Source organism: Lathyrus oleraceus, chromosome 6 (genome assembly GCF_024323335.1).
Source record: "Lathyrus oleraceus cultivar Zhongwan6 chromosome 6, CAAS_Psat_ZW6_1.0, whole genome shotgun sequence".
Classification (NCBI taxonomy): domain Eukaryota; kingdom Viridiplantae; phylum Streptophyta; class Magnoliopsida; order Fabales; family Fabaceae; genus Lathyrus; species Lathyrus oleraceus.
Genome location: NC_066584.1, coordinates 80,305,496 through 80,326,482, shown reverse-complemented (window position 1 = coordinate 80,326,482; position 20,987 = coordinate 80,305,496). Strand labels below are relative to the sequence as shown.

Below are 20,987 nucleotides of genomic sequence, written 5' to 3'. Positions count from 1 at the left end.
CGTTAACCGGTTAACACTGTTGCGTTTTGCCTGGAAGTGTAATTTTCCTGCGTTAACCGGTTAACCTATAGCGTTAACCGGTTAACACTGTTGCAGTATGTAAAAATGGTTGATTTTTATGATGTAAGTGGAATTGGTGATTGGCCTATTGTATCCAATTGTGATAAATAAATTCGTGGAGTCTATGTTGTGAAATGTTGATGCAAATATGTTGATAAGTTGTTTTTGTGGAATATATTAAGTTGTAGGCTGATGAGCCAAAGTTGAATACAAGTTGTTTTGTTGAAAATGCTGAGTTGTAGGCTGATGAGCCAAAGTTGATTTTTAAGTTGTTGTTACTGAAAAAGCTGTATGTTGTCGTTGTTATTATGTTGTTGAACTTTCAAGTCGTACATGCCATATACATTCATATGCATTAAGTCGGGGCTTTTGCTCACACCACGTTGGCCTGGATTGGCAAAAATTATGGGGCTTTTGCTCACACCACGTTGGCCTGGATTGGCAAAAATTATGGGGCTTTTGCTCACACCACGTTGGCCTGGATTGGCAAATTTTTAAGTTGAAAGTTGAAGGCTTATGCCTTGATGCCCACTAAACTGGCAATGATTTTAAGTTGGGAGTTTTACTCCAAATGGTACCACATGCATGAAGAGTCGAGTCTCATTTGAGTTGCATTTACGTTGTGTTTGAATATGATGTTGAGTTGAATATGCTGCTACCGAATGCATGATATGATGTGGGTGATTAACGTGTAAAGTTACTTAACATAACATGATGATTTAGAATATTTGTTATATCGATTGAGGAACTCACCCTTACAGTTATATTTTTCAGGTAACGAGCAGTGAGTTGAGTAGAAGCTAGTGCTCGAAGTCTAGAGTGGTTTTAGTGGGTCATGCTCTGATAGATGTAACATCGGGACGGGATGTTTTATTTGTTGAATGAATGTTAATTTTAAGATATTACAGTTGTTGAATGTTTCTATCCGCTGCGAATTTTTAAAGAAGTGTTTATGATGAATTAAATAATGAGCATGACTGATTTTATAGTGAATTTTGTGAAGAAGTTGTTATGTGACACCTTGTTTGTGTAGTTACTCTGATAAATAATTGTTGTTGTTATTGAATAATTGGGGTATTTAGAAGGGTGTTACATTAGTGGTATCAGAGCAGGTCGGTCCGTCCGGCCAGTTGTCGTGTCGTTTTGTCTAACAATTGTGTATTGTTACCAATCTAACTTTAAGTTGTGTTATTGATAAGTTGAAATGGCTGGAAGGAATGACGCTGCAATGGCTGCCGCAATGCAAGCGATGGCACAAGCTGTGCAGAACTTGCCAAATGCTGGTGGAGATGCTGGATCACGTAGCTTGGCGACTTTTCAGAGAGAGAATCCGCCGGTGTTTAAAGGGAAGCATGATCCAGATGCAGCCTTGGGATGGTTGAAAGAGATTGAGAGAATCTTCCGTGTTATGGATTGCACTCCAGCTCAGAAGGTTCGGTATGGTACTCACATGCTAGCAGTCGAAGCTGATGACTGGTGGCTAGAGACTCACGAGAGGTTGACTGTGGCAGGTGAAGACATTACTTGGGATGTATTCCGTAGGGAATTCCTGAGAAAGTATTATCCGGAAGATGTCCGTGGTAAGAAGGAAATTGAATTCCTTGAACTGAAGCAAGGAAACATGTCTGTCACTGATTATGCTGCGAAATTTGTGGAGTTGTCCAAATTTTATCCTCATTACACTGGTGCTGGTGCTGAATTTTCAAAGTGCATCAAGTTTGAGAACGGATTGCGCTCTGAAATTAAGAAGGCTGTTGGGTATCAGAAGATACGCATTTTTACTGAATTGGTTGATAGCTGCAGGATATTTGAAGAGGACAATAATGCTCATTATAAGATTGTCAGTGACCGCAGGGGAAAGCAGCATCAAAATCGTGGCAAGCCATATGATGTTCCAGCTGGGAAAGGGAAACAAAGAGCTGCTCCGACTCAGAGAGCTAGTGGGGGAGGTGCTCCTACGGGTATAGTTTGCTTCAAATGTGGTCAAGCTGGTCATAAGAGTAATGTATGCACTGTTGAAGTAAAGAGGTGTTTTCGTTGCGGTAAGACTGGGCATGCAATAGCTGATTGCAAGCACAAGGAAGTGATTTGTTTTAATTGCGGAGAAGAAGGGCATATTGGAAGTCAGTGTCAGAAGCCGAAGAAAGGGAATCAGTCAGGAGGCAAGGTCTTTGCTTTATCGGGTTCTGAGACTTCTGCAGATGATCGTTTGATCCGAGGTACGTGTTATATTAATGGCTTTCCTCTTGTAGCTATTATTGACACAGGTGCGACTCATTCCTTTATATCTTTGGATTGTGCGGTGAAACTTAAGTTAGAGATATCTGAGATGTTTGGTAGTATGGTAATTGATACTCCTGCGAAGGGTTCAGTGACTACTACTTCGGTTTGTTTAAATTGTCCTTTGAGTATTTTTGGTAGAGACTTTGGGATGGACCTAGTGTGTCTTCCACTAGTGCAGATTGATGTTATTCTGGGTATGAACTGGTTGGTGTTTAATCGAGTTTCTATCAATTGTTTTGATAAGACTGTGGTCTTTCCGGAGATTGAGGAAGGAAAGAGTTTGTTTCTATCAGCAAGACAGGTGAATGAAGAAGTAGTTGATGGAGCGGAGTTGTTTATGCTGTTAGCAACCTTGGAGGCTAAAGATAAACTGGTGATTGGCGATCTAGCTGTGGTGTGTGATTTTCCTGATGTGTTTCCGGAAGAAGTGAATGAATTGCCGCCAGAGCGTGAAGTGGAGTTCTCTATTGATTTGGTACCTGGTACTAGACCGATATCGATGGCTCCGTATCGTATGTCTGCTGTTGAGTTAACTGAATTGAAGAGTCAGTTGGAAGATCTATTGGATAAGAAATTTATTCGTCCGAGTGTGTCACCGTGGGGTGCACCAGTGCTATTGGTTAAGAAGAAAGAAGGTACTATGAGGTTGTGTGTGGACTACAGACAACTGAATAAAGTGACGATCAAGAATCGGTATCCGTTGCCGAGGATTGATGATTTGATGGATCAATTGGTTGGTGCGAGTGTGTTCAGCAAGATGGATTTGAGATCTGGGTATCATCAGATACGTGTAAAGACTGAGGATATTCAGAAGACTGCTTTCAGGACAAGGTATGGACATTATGAGTATTCTGTGATGCCTTTTGGTGTGACTAATGCACCTGGAGTATTTATGGAGTATATGAATAGGATTTTCCATCCGTACCTAGACAAGTTTGTTGTGGTGTTTATTGATGATATTTTGGTGTATTCGAAATCTGAAGAAGAGCATGCTGAGCATTTGAGAGTGGTTTTGGGAGTTCTACGAGAAAAGAAGTTATTTGCTAAACTGTCTAAGTGTGAATTTTGGTTAGAAGAGGTAAGTTTTCTTGGTCATGTGATTTCAAGAAGTGGTGTTGCTGTGGATCCTTCTAAGATAGAAGCGGTATCTAAGTGGGAAGCTCCGAAGTCTGTTGCTGAGATTCGAAGTTTCCTTGGTTTGGCTGGTTATTATAGGAAGTTCATTGAAGGGTTTTCTAAGTTGGCGTTACCGTTGACAATGTTGACTAGAAAGGGGCAAGTGTTTATTTGGGACTCAAAATGTGAAGAAGGTTTCCAAGAGTTAAAGAGAAGGTTGACTACTGCTCCTATTCTGATATTACCGAGTTCGTCGGAATCATTTGAAGTTTATTGCGATGCTTCATTGTTGGGTTTGGGTGGCGTGTTGATGCAGAATAAGCAGGTTATAGCTTATGCTTCAAGACAGCTGAGGGTTCATGAGAGGAACTATCCGACGCACGATTTAGAGTTGGCAGCTGTGGTGTTTGTTCTGAAGTTATGGAGACATTACTTGTACGGGTCAAGATTTGAGGTTTTCAGTGACCACAAAAGTTTAAAGTATTTGTTTGATCAGAAAGAGCTGAATATGAGACAGAGGAGATGGTTAGAGTTTCTGAAGGATTATGACTTTGGTTTGAATTACCATCCGGGTAAAGCAAACGTAGTGGCTGATGCGTTGAGTCGGAAATCATTACATATGTCTATGTTAATGGTTAAGGAATTGGATTTAATTGAACAGTTTAGAGACTTGAGTTTGGTGTGTGAGAGTACTCACAATAGTGTTAAATTGGGAATGTTGAAGTTGACGAGTGGTATTCTGGATGAGATCAGAGAGGGTCAGAAATCTGATATGCTTTTGGTTGATAAGTTGACTCTAGTGAATCAAGGTCAAGGTGGCGAATTCAGAGTTGATGAGAATGGTATTTTGAAGTTTGGTAGTCGGGTGTGCATTCCGAATGTTACCGAACTTAAGAAGAGTATTCTTGAGGAAGGACATCGTAGTGGATTGAGTATTCATCCTGGAGCTACGAAGATGTATCATGATTTGAAGAAGTTATTTTGGTGGCCGGGAATGAAGAAAGAAATTGCGAGTTTTGTTTATTCCTGTTTGACTTGTCAGAAGTCAAAGATTGAGCATCAGAAGCCGTCTGGGCTAATGCAACCGTTGGCTATTCCAGAGTGGAAATGGGATAGTATCAGTATGGATTTTGTTTCTGGTTTACCGAGGACAAGTAAGAATTTTGAAGCCATTTGGGTGATTGTTGACAGATTGACGAAGTCGGCTCATTTCATTCCGATCAGAATGGATTATCCGTTAGAGAAACTAGCTGAGTTGTATATTGAGAAGATTGTAAGTTTGCATGGTATTCCGTCTAGTATTGTTTCGGACAGAGATCCTAGATTTACATCGAAGTTCTGGGAAGGTTTACAGAAGGCTTTGGGAACTAAGCTGAGATTGAGTTCTGCATATCATCCGCAGACTGATGGTCAGACTGAGAGGACGATTCAGTCATTAGAAGATCTTTTGAGAGCTTGTGTTTTGGAAAAAGGAGGTGGTTGGGATTGTTATTTACCGTTGATTGAGTTTACCTACAACAATAGTTTTCATTCGAGCATTGGTATGGCGCCGTTTGAAGCTTTGTATGGTAGGAGATGTCGGACACCGTTATGTTGGTATGAGTCCGGTGAGAGTGCTGTGGTTGGACCGGAGATTGTTCAACAGACTACAGAAAAGATTAAGATGATTCAGGAGAAGATGAGAATTGCTCAGAGTCGTCAGAAGAGTTATCATGATAAGAGGAGGAAGTCACTTGAGTTCCAAGAGGGAGATCATGTGTTTCTTCGTGTTACTCCGATAACAGGTGTTGGTCGGGCTTTGAAGTCGAAGAAGTTGACACCTCGATTTATTGGTCCTTATCAGATTTTGGAGAGGATATGAGAAGTAGCCTATCGTATCGCTTTACCGCCGTCACTTGCGAAATTGCATGAGGTTTTTCATGTGTCTCAGTTGAGGAGGTACATTCATGATCCGTCGCATGTAGTCCAAGTAGATGATGTACAGGTGAGAGACAACCTGACTGTTGAAACATCACCTACGAGGATTGAGGATCGAGAGTTGAAGCAGTTGCGGGGTAAAGAGATTGCCTTAGTGAAGGTAGCTTGGGGAGGACCAGCAGGTGGCAATGTGACTTGGGAACTGGAGAGTCAGATGAAAGAGTCCTATCCAGAGTTATTTGCTTGAGGTATGTTTTCGAGGACGAAAACTCTTTTAGTAGGGGAGAGTTGTAACACCCCAAATAAAGAAAAAAAAGAATTATTTAATTAAGTTGATAATATATTTATTAATTTAATTAAATAAATTGGATTATTATTATTATTATTATTTTGGAATAATAATATTTGGAAAATATATAAGTGGAATAAGAGAAAAGGTTTTCATTTTTTTTGGAAAAGGTTTTTACGTGAAAACTGAGAAGCTGCAGAGAAGAGGAAAAGGGCAAAGAGCTGTAGAGCAAAGGTTGGAGAACGGAAAAGCTTGAAGCTCGAAGAGTTGCCGGATTGTTAAGGTAAGGGGGTTTATCGTCGTTTAATGGGTATTATCGATTAACATGTAATGGGTAGTGATAAGCCGTCGATTGACCCTAATTGGGATTTAGAATGCTGAGAAATTATGTTGAATAAGTTGTATTAAAGCTGAAATTGAATTTGTGTTGAGTGTATTGTGAATTTCTGAGCGTATAGCTTTTTACGGAAGTTGAATCGGAGGTCCGGAAGTCCTCCAACGGCGGAAAATGCGGAGACTCTGCATTCTGCCTTGTGTTAGCGCAGGAACTGCTGTTTCGCCTGCGTTAACCGGTTAACCCAGGGTGTTAACCGGTTAACACTGTTATAAATTGTGAAAAATGTTGAGTTTTGCCTGCGTTAACCGGTTAACCTATAGCGTTAACCGGTTAACACTGTTGCGTTTTGCCTGGAAGTGTAATTTTCCTGCGTTAACCGGTTAACCTATAGCGTTAACCGGTTAACACTGTTGCAGTATGTAAAAATGGTTGATTTTTATGATGTAAGTGGAATTGGTGATTGGCCTATTGTATCCAATTGTGATAAATAAATTCGTGGAGTCTATGTTGTGAAATGTTGATGCAAATATGTTGATAAGTTGTTTTTGTGGAATATATTAAGTTGTAGGCTGATGAGCCAAAGTTGAATACAAGTTGTTTTGTTGAAAATGCTGAGTTGTAGGCTGATGAGCCAAAGTTGATTTTTAAGTTGTTGTTACTGAAAAAGCTGTATGTTGTCGTTGTTATTATGTTGTTGAACTTTCAAGTCGTACATGCCATATACATTCATATGCATTAAGTCGGGGCTTTTGCTCACACCACGTTGGCCTGGATTGGCAAAAATTATGGGGCTTTTGCTCACACCACGTTGGCCTGGATTGGCAAAAATTATGGGGCTTTTGCTCACACCACGTTGGCCTGGATTGGCAAATTTTTAAGTTGAAAGTTGAAGGCTTATGCCTTGATGCCCACTAAACTGGCAATGATTTTAAGTTGGGAGTTTTACTCCAAATGGTACCACATGCATGAAGAGTCGAGTCTCATTTGAGTTGCATTTACGTTGTGTTTGAATATGATGTTGAGTTGAATATGCTGCTACCGAATGCATGATATGATGTGGGTGATTAACGTGTAAAGTTACTTAACATAACATGATGATTTAGAATATTTGTTATATCGATTGAGGAACTCACCCTTACAGTTATATTTTTCAGGTAACGAGCAGTGAGTTGAGTAGAAGCTAGTGCTCGAAGTCTAGAGTGGTTTTAGTGGGTCATGCTCTGATAGATGTAACATCGGGACGGGATGTTTTATTTGTTGAATGAATGTTAATTTTAAGATATTACAGTTGTTGAATGTTTCTATCCGCTGCGAATTTTTAAAGAAGTGTTTATGATGAATTAAATAATGAGCATGACTGATTTTATAGTGAATTTTGTGAAGAAGTTGTTATGTGACACCCTTGTTTGTGTAGTTACTCTGATAAATAATTGTTGTTGTTATTGAATAATTGGGGTATTTAGAAGGGTGTTACATCTTTCATAACTTCTAATTATAGGCACGGAAGCGGATTGGAACGTGAAGTTCAGAAACTGATGATGTTGCACATCATATGATCAGAATCAAAACTGATTATTAAAGCTACAAAATAATAAACCATTAGGGCACCAAAATTGTTCTCATACAAATACAACATTGTTATCATCAAAACTCAAGGTATAGATGCAGAAACAAATCTTGTTCTAATAGTGATAACATCAAATACCAGATGCATCACCATTATAAGACTTATGCTGACTTTTACCCTTCTTCTTGTCGAACTTGCCATCTCTCTTTGTGAATTTCGCTTTAACCGACAAACCTTTACCAGTCGAAGATGGCTTGTGCTCCTTTTGTTTGTTCAAATCTTTAAAGTGCAAGACCGATTGAACCTCTTCAAAGGTCAGAGACTCTCTTCCATACAAGAGAGTTTCTTTGAAGTGAGCATTTGTTATGGGAAAAACACACAACAGTAACAGCGCTTGATCTTCATCCTCGATTTTTACATCGATATTTTCAAGATCAAGAATCATCTTGTTGAACATATCCAACTGCTAAGCCAGAACTTTGTCTTCACTCATCTTGAATGAATACAGAGCTTGCTTCAGGTAGAGGCGATTGACCAAAGATTTGGTCATGTACAAACTTTCGAGTTTCTACCAAAGACCCGACGATATCGTCTCCTTCGAAACCTGTCGAAGAACCTTATCACCAAGGATCAATAAGATGGTGTTGTGGGCTTTCTCTACCATAGTCTTTTTTCTTTATCCTTTAACGCATCATCCATGGTTGCGTCTCCCTTCAACGCTTCTAAATAACCTTGCTGAACTAGTGAGGCTTTCATCTTCAAGTGCTCCAAACCGAAATCGTTCACTCCGGTGAATTTTTCAATCTCATACTTTGTTGAAGGCATCTTCTCCACGCTCACCGCATCAATTTGTTGTAAAAATGATGTCAGAATTATAAAGTATAATTGATTTCTTGATCGGTAAGAAACCCACAAGGGTAGAAAATAAGAAAAAACAATAAGAACACAATGAAATTGGTTATAAACTGTTATTCTTTACTTTCTCTTTGAAACAAGATTACAAGTGTTATAGAATATCAAATAACCTATCTCATCCTAATTAGGATTTGCCCTTATGCAATGATGAGAGACTAGTATGATATTTATAAGAAAACTAACACATTAACCTAATGGAATTTTACACACAGGCCCATTACACAAGCTAACTTAGAGAACAAGTTAACTTAAACAATTGGGCATTACAAACAGACTAAATTCTACATGCTAACAATCCTAGCATATTTCGACTACAACATGTGAACAGACTTCAACGGCATGCTAAGGTCCTGTCGAATTATCAAATCAAGAAGCTACCCTTCGACCATACTAAAGTTCGATCCAATATCTCACAAGAGTACTCTGATTCGACCAATTTAATAACTATATAATTTTGTTATAAAAATAAGTTTATTCAAGTGACTTATTCGACTTAATTAGGTTTAATCATGTGGTTCAAACACTGATTCAATGGCTCGATCAACAAACCAATAACCCAATATCATCAACGATTTGATGATATGTCCGATTTTTTAAAATATTGAATAAGAGTCGTTATCATTCGATTTTTTTACTGCCTTGCCCCACTTTTGAAACAAAATTCCCTAACTGCCTTACTTTACAAATAAAATCTCAAACTATCACATTTGATAAAGAGACTCGGCCATTAAATGACCGAGGGTACCCTGCGTTTTTTTGAACATATGGCATTGGCCAATGAAAGGGGGAGGCCATTAATATTTAGAAAATCAACTTTGACACCTCGGTTATTGAAAGGCCGAACTCTCTCTTTTAAATCTCTTTTCTTACTCTCGATCAATAAATGACCATGCTTATTCGTAAGGGCAACCGGGTAGTTTTTATTTCAATTTGGAGTATTGAGGTATAAAAAACCTCTTGCCATTCCCACTTTTTAAACAACTTCTCCAAGATCCAAGTGTCGCCACATCATGGCCACCCTCATCCACTTGATAAATGTTGTTTGGTGATGATTGTTGAATCAGTCACTAATAATAGCTCATTAAAATATCCAGCACTGATTTATATAAATTTCTTTTAGTCAGACCACTGTATAAATTATTTCAATAGCATAATAATGCTACAATGTACTACAAGAGAACCACTAAAGCCACAAAGTTGTGTTAAAATAGGTTTCACATAATTCTCCCTATACCCTATAGTCCCTCCCTAATATATAGCCACAAACCACATAACACTACTTTACTTTATTTCCTTCTTTCTTTACTGTCTATGAAGTTGATCACAAAGTACTTCATCACATGCTGTTTGACCATTCCTCATTATTCATCAATCAACCACATTTTGCTGACCAAAACATTGTCCTCACTCACAACATCACCATTTAAAACCTTTCATGCTCCTACCACTCTAACCAATATAACTAACAACATTCAACAAGACCATAACTAACATGGAACCAAAGTTCAGAATCAACTGTAACAGAAATAACAATGACTACCTTCCAACAACAAACAATGGCACTACTCGTTTGCCAGAAAGTCCAAGAATACCAATGGAGTTTCTCTCAAGATCATGGAGTGCTTCTGCATTTGAAGTCTCTAAAGCCTTGTCACCTCAACCACCACCTCCTTCTTCTACTTGCTTACCTTCCAATAAACCTTCTACTATCTCTATACCTGAAGAAACCATATCTGGAAATCAATTCTCTTTTGCTACCTCTGCTACTTCACAGCTTGTCCTTGAACGCATCATGTCACAGTCTACAAGAGAGGTAACTATTAAGTATCAACTAAACTACATACATTCATAAAAAGATTATTTTTTTCACACCCCTTTTGAATTTTATGCGGCATAGTACTAAAGGGTCATTGTAAAAATTATTTTTTTCTCACCCCTTTTGAAGTTTATGTAGCATAGTACTAAAGGGTCATTGTAAAAATTATTTTTTTCACACCCCTATTGAAGTTTATGTAGCATAGTACTAAATGGTCATTGTAAAAATTGAGTTGTGTGAAAAAGCTTGTCATTCTTTTTAATTAATGTTTTGGTTTTTATGTTTATAAACTTTATAGTAATGTTGTTTGGTTTTAAAATTTGTTTTATGTGTGATGTTATGTATGTAACAGGAAGTATCTCCATTAACATCAGGTAGATTGTCTCATAGCAGTGAACCATTGAATGGTGGTGGTTCTTTAACAGGAACGGATAGTCCTCCAATTTCTCCTTCTGATGAATTTGACGATGTTATTAAGGTATCTCTCTGTTCCTTTCTCTCTTTTTTTTGGCTTGGAGTGGGACCCTTAGGAACAATTGTTGCAGTCAATAGTGGCTGGTTGGTTGTTGGTTTATAAGTGCAATAGTAGTTATGTATCACATGTTTTTGTTCCTTAAAAATATACTACTGCTTTTTGTTTCACGCATCTGAGAAAAGACGTGTCCATGTATGTACGAGTGTCATACACTTACACCGACACGACTCCAATATTTATAATTAAGTTTAGTTTTTTTCATTTTTTCAAATTACTTAATGTTTATATTTTGAATTTGGATGATTGTGTTTTTATTGGAAGTAAGGTTGATGTAAAGTTTCATGCAAATTTTCCAATCTAATGCAAAAGCTAGTACTTCTTATGGTTATAAAATATCATGAAAATCAATTCAAGTTGTTTGTAGTAACCAAGAAGCAGACACAGACTGTGTTAGTACTTTGTAACATGCCTGCAAAAGTAAATTGCACATCACTGATGATTTTTAGTGCTTAATAAAGCACAAAGGTTTTCTATCAGAGTTTGGAATTAGGGTCCCTTTTATTTTATCTTCTCCCACTACCAGACAAAAAAAAGAGCTAGACTATATAGAGCCTAGCTAGTTTTATAGAGAGAGAGGTATGACTTTTTTTTTTCATTTCAAAATTGAACATTTTGAGCTTTGAGCTTAACTTTTGGATGTGACTAGTCATTGCTGATCAAAATGTTGAAGATTAGTTAGACAGCAAGACAAAGAGTTTGACTGTCCAATGTTGTACCTTTTATCTTCACAGTCACGCAAACAAAGCAAAACAAAACAAATCAAAACAACCTTCTCATTTTGGATTATTTTACTTCTACCTAGAAAAAGCTCAATTTGGTTTTTAACTAGAAAAAAAAATGGTAATGATAATCTACATGTAAATGTATTGCAGTTTTTTCGTGCAAACAATTCGATACATGCTTTATTCAATGGTACAAGAGCCATGAGTAGTGGAATTGGCAATGCAACACCTAGTTCAGGACCAAAAACAGTAGGAAGATGGTTGAAAGAAAGAAGAGAAAAAAAGAAAGAAGAAAACAGAAGCCATAATGCTCAAGTTCATGCTGCTATTTCGGTAGCAGCAGTAGCTTCTGCCGTTGCTGCCATCACAGCAGCAACGGCAGCATCGTCTGCGTCAAACAAGGATGAGAGAATGGTCAAGACTGATATGGCTGTGGCTTCTGCAGCAACACTGATTGCTGCTCAGTGTGTGGAAGCTGCTGAAGCAATGGGAGCTGAGAGAGAACACCTTGCTTCTGTTGTTAGTTCTGCTGTCAATGTGAGATCTCATGATGATATCACTACTCTAACCGCTGCAGCTGCCACAGGTAGAGAGATTTTGTTCATTCATTCATTCAGCAATATTGCAATATGGTCCTTAATCCTGATTATATTACCAATGTGGTCCTTTCTTGATATATGCAGCTCTAAGGGGTGCAGCAACATTGAAAGCAAGAGCATTGAAAGAGATGTGGAGTATTAATGCCGTGACACCGTTAGAGAAAAGCATAGGAATTGGAATATGCGGCGGTAAAGCCAATAATAACAGTAGTTCTAGCACTAGTGATAGTGGTGGAGAGATTGTCAATGCAGATAATTTTCTAAGTGCTTGCAGCCAAGAGCTTCTGGCTCGAGGAACCGAATTACTCAAACGCACTCGTAAAGGTAATTTGATTAAATCGAGTTTCGAAACATTTTCATTTGCTAAAGGATTAAGCTCTATTTGGTTATATCTGCAGGTGATCTTCACTGGAAAGTAGTTTCTGTTTATATACATCGAACCGGCCAGGTGATGTTGAAAATGAAAAGCAGACATGTTGCAGGAACAATTACAAAAAAGAAAAAGAGTGAGCTATAGCAATATATACTATAACTTAGTTTTCCTTGCAATTTCATAGAAATCAATGATAACTCATTTGGTTGTTAACATGATGTTTTTTCTTGAAATATTTTCAGATGTTGTGTTAGATGTGTGCATGACTTTAGCAGCATGGTCAGGGAGGCATCTATTAGAGGATGGTGAAAAAAGAAGGTACTTTGGATTGAAGACAGAATCAAGAGGTTTAGTTGAGTTTGAATGTAGAAATCAAAGAGAATATGAATTGTGGACTCAAGGTGTTTCAAGACTTCTTTCAATTGTTTCACATAGGAAAAACAGAATCTAATATAGGTTGCTAATCAAACTATGTTATATCTATGTAGTTAGCTTTATTTTGCAAATCTCCTATAAGGGAAATTAATGGATTTTGTAACCTTTTCATAACCTAAAGTCTTTTATTTTTTTCATGAAACAAAATGCTATCAAGTTTCTTTTGAAGTAAATCATATAGCCTAATAAGATTAAAGTGATTATTCTACCAATTGCTTCGATTTTTGCTATAAATTGGTGTTTTATTATCTTGTTAGAACTATGTCTACTAATGAGGTAGCATTTAGTAGAATATACCAGACTGACACAACATGATATTAATTCAGACTGGTTACAAACATTAAAAATAAAAAATAAAAAAAATTATAAAAAAAAGAAGTAAATAAGTCACTTACAAAATTTTCTTTAAAACTCACTTGTTCGTAATAAGTCAATTTTATTAGGATTGAGATTCTCTACTCTCTAACTTTGTCTGATTTTAAGTATTTTTTGTCGAGAGAGAATTGAAAATCAGAAAGAAAAAAAAAGGGAGGAAAAAGAGGTGAGAGAGTGGATTGTTAAAGAGATATAAAGAGGAAGTTATGGTGCAGTTCCCTCCACAAAGTTAATGGATCTTTCTCCAATTTTATTGGGCTAATTCGCTAATATATGTATTTTTCTTGGCAATTTATTTATCATCCTTACGGTGTGGGTCGAACTTCTAAAAATTCAAAAATATCTTTAGGTTTTTTCGGAGATGCATATCCGAACGCACAAATTCCATTTTTGCTAAAATTTAATCTAGAGAAACATCTGCGAAGATTTTTAAGGTGAATTCGCAAATGCATCTCCGAAAAGACTCTTGAAGCCGTTTAAACAGCATTTTCATTAAAATGGTTTAACATTTATCCATTCAGTAATGTTTTCGGAGATGCATCTCCGAAAATCTCAAGCGGAAAATTGAATATGTGACCACCTTGCATGATCATCTCTCTCGCGCTCCATACCTCCTTCAAAACCCAAAACCCTTTTAAAAATTCATCTTCAATCAACTTTTCGATTCCAAATCACCATTCTTGTGTTCTATCACATAAAAGGGAGGAAAAGAAGTTGCAATTTAAGATAAAATGCATTCATACTGCATTATTTGCATTAATCTTGTTCTTGAATTGAAAAAATGAACATTAGTCTGGTTATGCATCTCCGAATTCACCTGCCATCTATTTTGGAGATGCATCATCGAAGTTGCTTGTTACTGTGAATTTTTGTAACAGTTTTTCTGTTTTGGTTTGTATTAGATATGGTGCACCCAGATATTTTTCCCAAAACTACTGTAAGTAACGATGTAAGACCGAATGAAGTGAAGAATGATGTTAAACTGAATGAGGTGAAGGATGATGTTAAATCGAATGCTAGACCGGTTGATGTTGAGTCAGATGTTGGTCAATAATTTAGAAATGAACAACTATTTGTTGCTCGTGAATATATGCTTGAATTGGTCCGCATGGAGGCCAGGAAATTGAGCTTAGACATTGTAATCGGAAGCTCCGACAATGATTCTAATAGAATGCAAACATTTGTAACCATGAGATGCGAGAGAAATGACATGTATGTTCCACCAATTCGGAAGTTGCACGGATACCATAAGATGGATGATACATTGAAATTTAATGTGATTTTTGGTTTACATAATCATACCTTGCAAATCGAGCTAGCCGATCATCTCATTGTATGTCGCCTTAAACTAGAGGAAAAGGAATTATTTCGGAAATGTCTTTAATTAGGGTGGCACCGAAAAACATACTTGCAGATTTGAAATGGAAAAACCGGAAAGTTATTCAAATATCAAGCAGATATATAATGCATGTTATCGAAACAATATGACAATAAGAGGTCCAAGATTCGAAATGCAACAACTTTTGAAGCTTTTGGATGATAACCATTATTTTTATAGGTACAAAGCTTGTGAGGATAAAGTCATTATTCGTGACATATTCTAGACTCATCCCGAAAATATCAAGTTGTTCAATATATTTTTCACTGTCCTCATCATTGATTCAACGTATAAGACCAACAAGTATAGGCTTTCACTTCTGGAAATTATTGGTGCTACTTCTATGGAGAAGACTTTTTTAGTGGGATTCATATTTTTGGAATCCGAAAAAGAGGTCAACGTTACATGGGCCTTGGAAATGTGCGACAACATATTTCTCGTCGATCTAAAAAAAAAACTAAACTGAATACTCTCATACGATATCCAGAAAATCAGAGAGTTTTTAAGCCCGAGTATCATTCACCATCGCTTGACAGCGAAGGAAAGATACAATTCACCAACTTTGAATTGAAGACGGATGAATATTTACTGATAGTGTGGAATACATTTTACCGTTACGCATCAAAGGATCCGATTAAAGTGGATGCAAGGATTGAAAGATCCGCCGACGATATTATCAATATGTTCCAGCATCCTGAACTCCCCATTTATAACGATATATAATGTTAAATTTATGTTAACAAGTATCTATGTAATTTTGAGTGTTTTAATTTGATGTCAAATTGATTTTGTTTATATATCTTTCTCATATTGTCTCTGTTTCTGGTTTGAAGTATCTGTGCTACTTTCAAAAGTTAATACAAGAGATTATAAAAGATTTACCAAAAAACAACCGTCACCCATGATCTCTAGAACAAACCCTATTTTCTACTCAAGTGTTTATTAATCTCTCCAACTCTCTATATATGAATTACGCAAGCCCAAAATATTTATAAATGTTTCTCAATCCTTTTAGATACATCCAAGAGTTTCCCAAATTCCAACAACTCCAAAGAATTTCTACCATTCTTTCTCTAAATTTCTCTATAAAAATTATAATTTTTCTCACTGTTTTAAGCTTTAAAGTTCATAAGATTTCAAAAACAAGAATGATATAGATACATACTTATAATTGTTTAATATAATGGATCCTTAATGGTTCTAAAGGGGAACTCACTAACAAACAAATATGCAAATTGATGTGAAGTCTGATACACGGTATCGTACCTAAAAATATATGATCCTTCGTGAAGTGCATCGCATGCTTGCGGAAAAAAATGTGTTCGAACATAGTCGCCACCGAACTTTATTTATTCCAATGAAGGTATAGAAAAATATCGATAAAAACTTTTAGAAACAAACATGATCGTCACAACCATATTTAGATTCGAGAGTCGATTATGCAATGGAAAGGTATTAGCCCCCTCATGTCCGTTGTACTCAAGGAAAACCTTTTAGTTAAATTTGCGATTAAATGTTGACTTATGTCATTTGCTTTCTACAAATTATTAAAAGTAAAAAGAGAATAGAAAGGGATTGCAAAAAAATCTTTTTATTAATGTGTCCGACAAGATTGCGAATTTTGCTCCTACGTATCTCCAGGTACGATGGAGAACTCAAGACATATGTAGTTCTGGAGATAAAATGTTTGTTTGTTGGTCGATTTTAGCAAAAACTATTTTGTATTAATCGACGAAAAATATTATTTTATCCAAAACATGTTAGAAGGGGGCGTTTGTATCACAATAAATGAATTTACAAATCAACATTCACGGGAAAACGTCACTTATCTCAACTCAACGATTGTGGATGAAGCATTGTTTTGCATCACCTTAAGACAAAATGTCTTTTACTTATAAAAAGGTTTTTCAGATTAATCGCACGGCGGCGAGAAAAAATTTGTGATTTGTTAGATGTATTTTATAGGTGAATGACGATCGTTTGATGAGAAGGAGACCGTAGCCTCGGGGTCAATCATTCGGGATTCCACTAGAATGCTAGATTGCAACGATCCTTTTTCATTCAGGATTAATTAAGAAAATCGTTTGATGGACAACGAACATTTGATGATAATCAATTGTTCAAAAAACTACGTCATAATGTTTGATTCCAACGGTCCTTATTTGTCTAAGTTGATTTATGTATTTTAAGAATGAAAGAAAAGAATGAACGATTCGATCATTCGAGAGGTCCCACCGGAATACTAGATTTTAATGATCATGTTCTTTCGTGTTTATTTTTAAAAAATTCTAATATTACATCTGATTTAAAAAATATCACATCTGATTTAGAAAAAATCACTCGATGTTTGATCAAGATTTTGATTTGTATTAGCTTGAAAATAATTTGTAAAACGTTTGAAATTATGAAAATCATCTTGATATTGATCAAAAACTCATTGTAAGAAGACCCAAGAGGTGATACCAAATGCTGTTGTTGTTGATTCGGTGATTGATCCGGTAGTTAAGAAGGTTGCAGATTCGACTGTTATGATTCAGGATGAGGCATTTTTTAAAATGTTTTTATCATATACAACCTTGTATTTACTCTGAAGCACACAAAATTATCGATATAATCACAACCGTCCAAAACTGTCGATAAAATCTTAAATGTTAAAAAAAAAATCTTATCATTTAAATTTTTTTTTTCAATAAATAAATTTCAAATTTCCAAAAGTTAATAAAACAAATCAAAAAATTTAAAATATCCAGTATACTGAAAATTTAAAATATAATTTTAAACTATCGAAAATTTTGTTTCCAAATAAATATATAATGTAAGTTCTAATGCTAATATAAACAATATGCAATCTTTTTTTAATAACACTTTTAACGCTAACTAGGATGCTAGTAGTCTGCAATTATTAGACTCGTGTAACTTCAGGTTAAAACTAAATTATTAAGAATGGTTTTAAAATATGTTAATATACTACTAGAGTAAAGATCTTTATACCAGTATAGAAATATATACTGTTGGTCTGTTTTCAATTCCAAAAATGTTTCCATGTCCACTCCTCTTGCTGTTCCTTTTTAAGTGTCATTTTTTGACTTTTTACACATACCACGGAAGCTAATCATTATTGTTACTTTTCAAACAATAATTCTTCTTTTACCTATAATACCCTTAATTATTTATTACATTCACTTTACTTTTTCTCTCTCTACAACCTTGAACTTTGTAAGTGACAATTAAAAAGAAACAATTTTTTTACAAGAAAGTGACATTTATAAAGGAACGGAGGGAGTAATATAATATATAGATTGTTCAATAAATCTAAACCTAACAGTATTAAATTGTCCCTTTGTTATAGTTTTCATCAGAGAAGGATCAACACTCAAAAATCCATCAGTCATAGTATCTATACATCAACTTCAACTAAAGATCATAACATAATAAAGAACACATGAATCAAGAGAACAATGTAAAAGAAGTATTTACAATTCAACATAAAATCGTTAATCAACTACTTGTATGTATTAACAGCCTTAACAACAATTATCCAATACAAGGAAAGGAACAAGAGCAGCTGGGAGGCCATAAAGATTTATTAGCAGATAAGAATTATTTTTCAAAAACCACCCACTACCCCAAAAGTAAACAAGTAGTATGTACTAAGAAAAACAAGGATCATAACTATTCAGCAGCTCTGAAAATAGTGAGCAGAGATAGGAAAAGGTTGATGATATCCAAATACAAAGAGACAGAAGCCCAAATAAATTCGTCGTATGAGTATCTCTTGATCAAGTTGTCTGTATCGTATAGGATGTAGCCACAGAATATAATTGCTGCCAAGCAACCATAGATCATAGTAGATATCTTACCCAGTGGAAAGAAAACCTGCAGGCAGAGACAATGAGAATTCAACCGAAACCATTAAACAGTGTAACAAGAAAGGACCCTTTGAAAATCATAATAATACCTGAATCAGCCCAAATACCATAAGAACTAGCAAAGCACCGAATAAGAAAGGGCCAAGGAAGTTGAAATCATAGCCTCTACTTGCAGCCCAAAATGTGTACAGAGTCAGAGCTATCACCACCACAGCAGTCAATATAGCTGCTTCCAGAATAACTTTCTCTGTATAGAATACCAAATCTCATTAGGAGAGGCTCGGCATCCCACATAAAATTGGCAATTCTAAATGATAAAATGCAACTTGAGCAAACCAAATTGCATAAGCCAAAATAGTAAGGCATGAAACTCTGAACCCCAAATTACAGATTAGTTTTTTCCTGTTTGTTTTTTTTTTAATTAATTCCATAAAATTGATTTGGACTAAAGGTGAGTTGAAGGTAAAATGATTTATGTTCGAATAAACTTCTACAAAAGCAAATTGAACAACAAATTTCAATATATAAATCACATTAAAACCCAAAAGCTACAAGTCCTAACTTCAATTAGAATCAATTATGAAAAGCATAATCAAAATGAATTCTATAATCAATTCAAAGTGCTCCACAAGTGAAACTAAACACAAACAATGCATGATCACAAAATTCAAATCTTCAATGAATCTTGTTTTGAAAGTACTCACCTGAATCCATGATACAAGCATTGGTATTTGAACACTCACAACCTACAATATATCTCTAAATCCCTAATTCTAGTTAGAATAATTCTAATTTCCAAATAAGTATTTCTCCTTTGTTCATTACCCCTAATTAGAATGACAAATAGAACCCTAAATTTCAACCACACAGTCCAAAAATTCCAAGTTCAATCAATTAAACGACATAACCTTAAATTGTTACAGATTTCAAATGAAATACAAAATCGAATGAATGCATTAACCAATCAATCCCAAATAATACACAACATGAAAAAGACAATCAAAACAACGAATCTTACCGCTAGTGAAAGCACAACTCAATCCAACGACAAACGAAAGCGAGAGAGTGAAAATCCCCAACAGAAAGTAATTAACCGGATGCTTCTGATAATACGAGTAAAGCGGGCACAACGCTGAAATCCACATGCAAAAACCAACAACAGTCAGACTAAAACTAAATCTCAACACAAACAACATTCTAGAATCCAAACCAAATTCAGGGAAAAGAAAACGCACTGATCAAAGGGACAAAGACGAGAACGATGTAAAGAGCGAGACCAGCGTTGGTGGTGGCGAAGAACGTTGAAATGGGACGAACGGTGACGACGACGGCGCCGACAGCGATGGTGGCGAGTAATTGGATGGCGATGATGACGTAGACTTTTCGGATGAAAGACCACCGTAGTTCGGGGCTCTCAAGCATCATCGGATACAGAGGCCTTGCGCCGCTTTCCAAATCGGATTTTCCGTAGGGTTGATTCCACATCGTGTTAACTTGTTCTTGTTGCGTTCTTTCTTTTTCCGGTGAAGTTTCTTGACTGAGAAATGTTTGAGGATTTTCGATTTTTATTTTTGTTTGCGGGGGTTAATAAATAAATGGAATAAACTGCTATGAGACTCGTGAGGTTAACTGATTAATTAACAAATAATTGCTTATTGGTTAAGTTTTGTTAAATTTGTTAAAAATGATTACTGTAGAAGAAACTTCGCGTCTTCGCGAGATCATACTTTATACGCGACTGGAGAAACAACGAGTAGCTTCGCTGGTAAACACGGTGGTGTGGGTTTTGCTGCTATTGACACGTGTATGGTTGAAAATGTTTTAGATTTTGTTAACAAAGTTAGGACTTGCTAGAACATGTAAGAACATGGCTATCAGCATTTGTGACTAGTTAATGAGGAATTAACTTATCAATCCCATTTATATTTAGCATTCTTTTATTTAGAGTGATTTTACTTTTATATTTTTGATAAATTTTAGAAACTTTTGAAATTTATATGTTTTTTAACGAAATTTTTTTAGTTTGTATCAGAAATTTATAAAGAGATGCAAAATTATTTAAAAAATTAAATTTATTGAAGTTTTTGTTTTTTTGGAAATTTTGTCAATTTTTAATATGGATTAAGATTTTTCAGATAAATATCAAATATTTTAAAAAATTTGATATTTTCCGAAATTAAATTTAAGGGCAGTTGACGTGCAATTCTTGATAGTCTCGTGTAAAAACGTATACAAATGCATCCTGAGAAGACCCTTCTTTGTGGCACTCGACATCGTCGCTTCGACCGTCCACCTAAAGATGATTACTAACAAATATACGACGAACCAGTTATTACTTATGATGACTTGTACAGAGCTTGCTCGATATATTAAATAATGTTGAAAGATCCAACTATGACAA

At 35.8% G+C, this 20,987-nt stretch overlaps 2 protein-coding genes across 2 annotated transcripts; one reads left to right on the top strand and one right to left on the bottom strand.

Moving 5' to 3' along the window:
• The first annotated feature begins 9,665 nt into the window (after positions 1 to 9,665).
• On the top strand, positions 9,666 to 13,121 carry LOC127097102 (VAN3-binding protein). The gene is made up of 6 exons (XM_051035614.1): positions 9,666 to 10,297; positions 10,653 to 10,778; positions 11,708 to 12,143; positions 12,241 to 12,480; positions 12,555 to 12,662; positions 12,772 to 13,121. Exons 1-6 carry the CDS (start codon positions 9,977 to 9,979, stop codon positions 12,978 to 12,980), a joined length of 1,440 nt encoding a protein of 479 aa, XP_050891571.1. The 5' UTR covers positions 9,666 to 9,976; the 3' UTR covers positions 12,981 to 13,121.
• Positions 13,122 to 18,178: 5,057 nt separating this feature from the next.
• LOC127092044 (protein LIFEGUARD 4) lies at positions 18,179 to 20,317 on the bottom strand. The gene is made up of 4 exons (XM_051030821.1): positions 19,822 to 20,317; positions 19,605 to 19,718; positions 18,676 to 18,833; positions 18,179 to 18,593 (listed from the first exon to the last, which is right to left on the bottom strand). The coding sequence occupies exons 1-4, from the start codon at positions 20,069 to 20,071 to the stop codon at positions 18,390 to 18,392; spliced, it is 726 nt and encodes a 241-aa protein (XP_050886778.1). The 5' UTR covers positions 20,072 to 20,317; the 3' UTR covers positions 18,179 to 18,389.
• Positions 20,318 to 20,987: the final 670 nt, after the last annotated feature.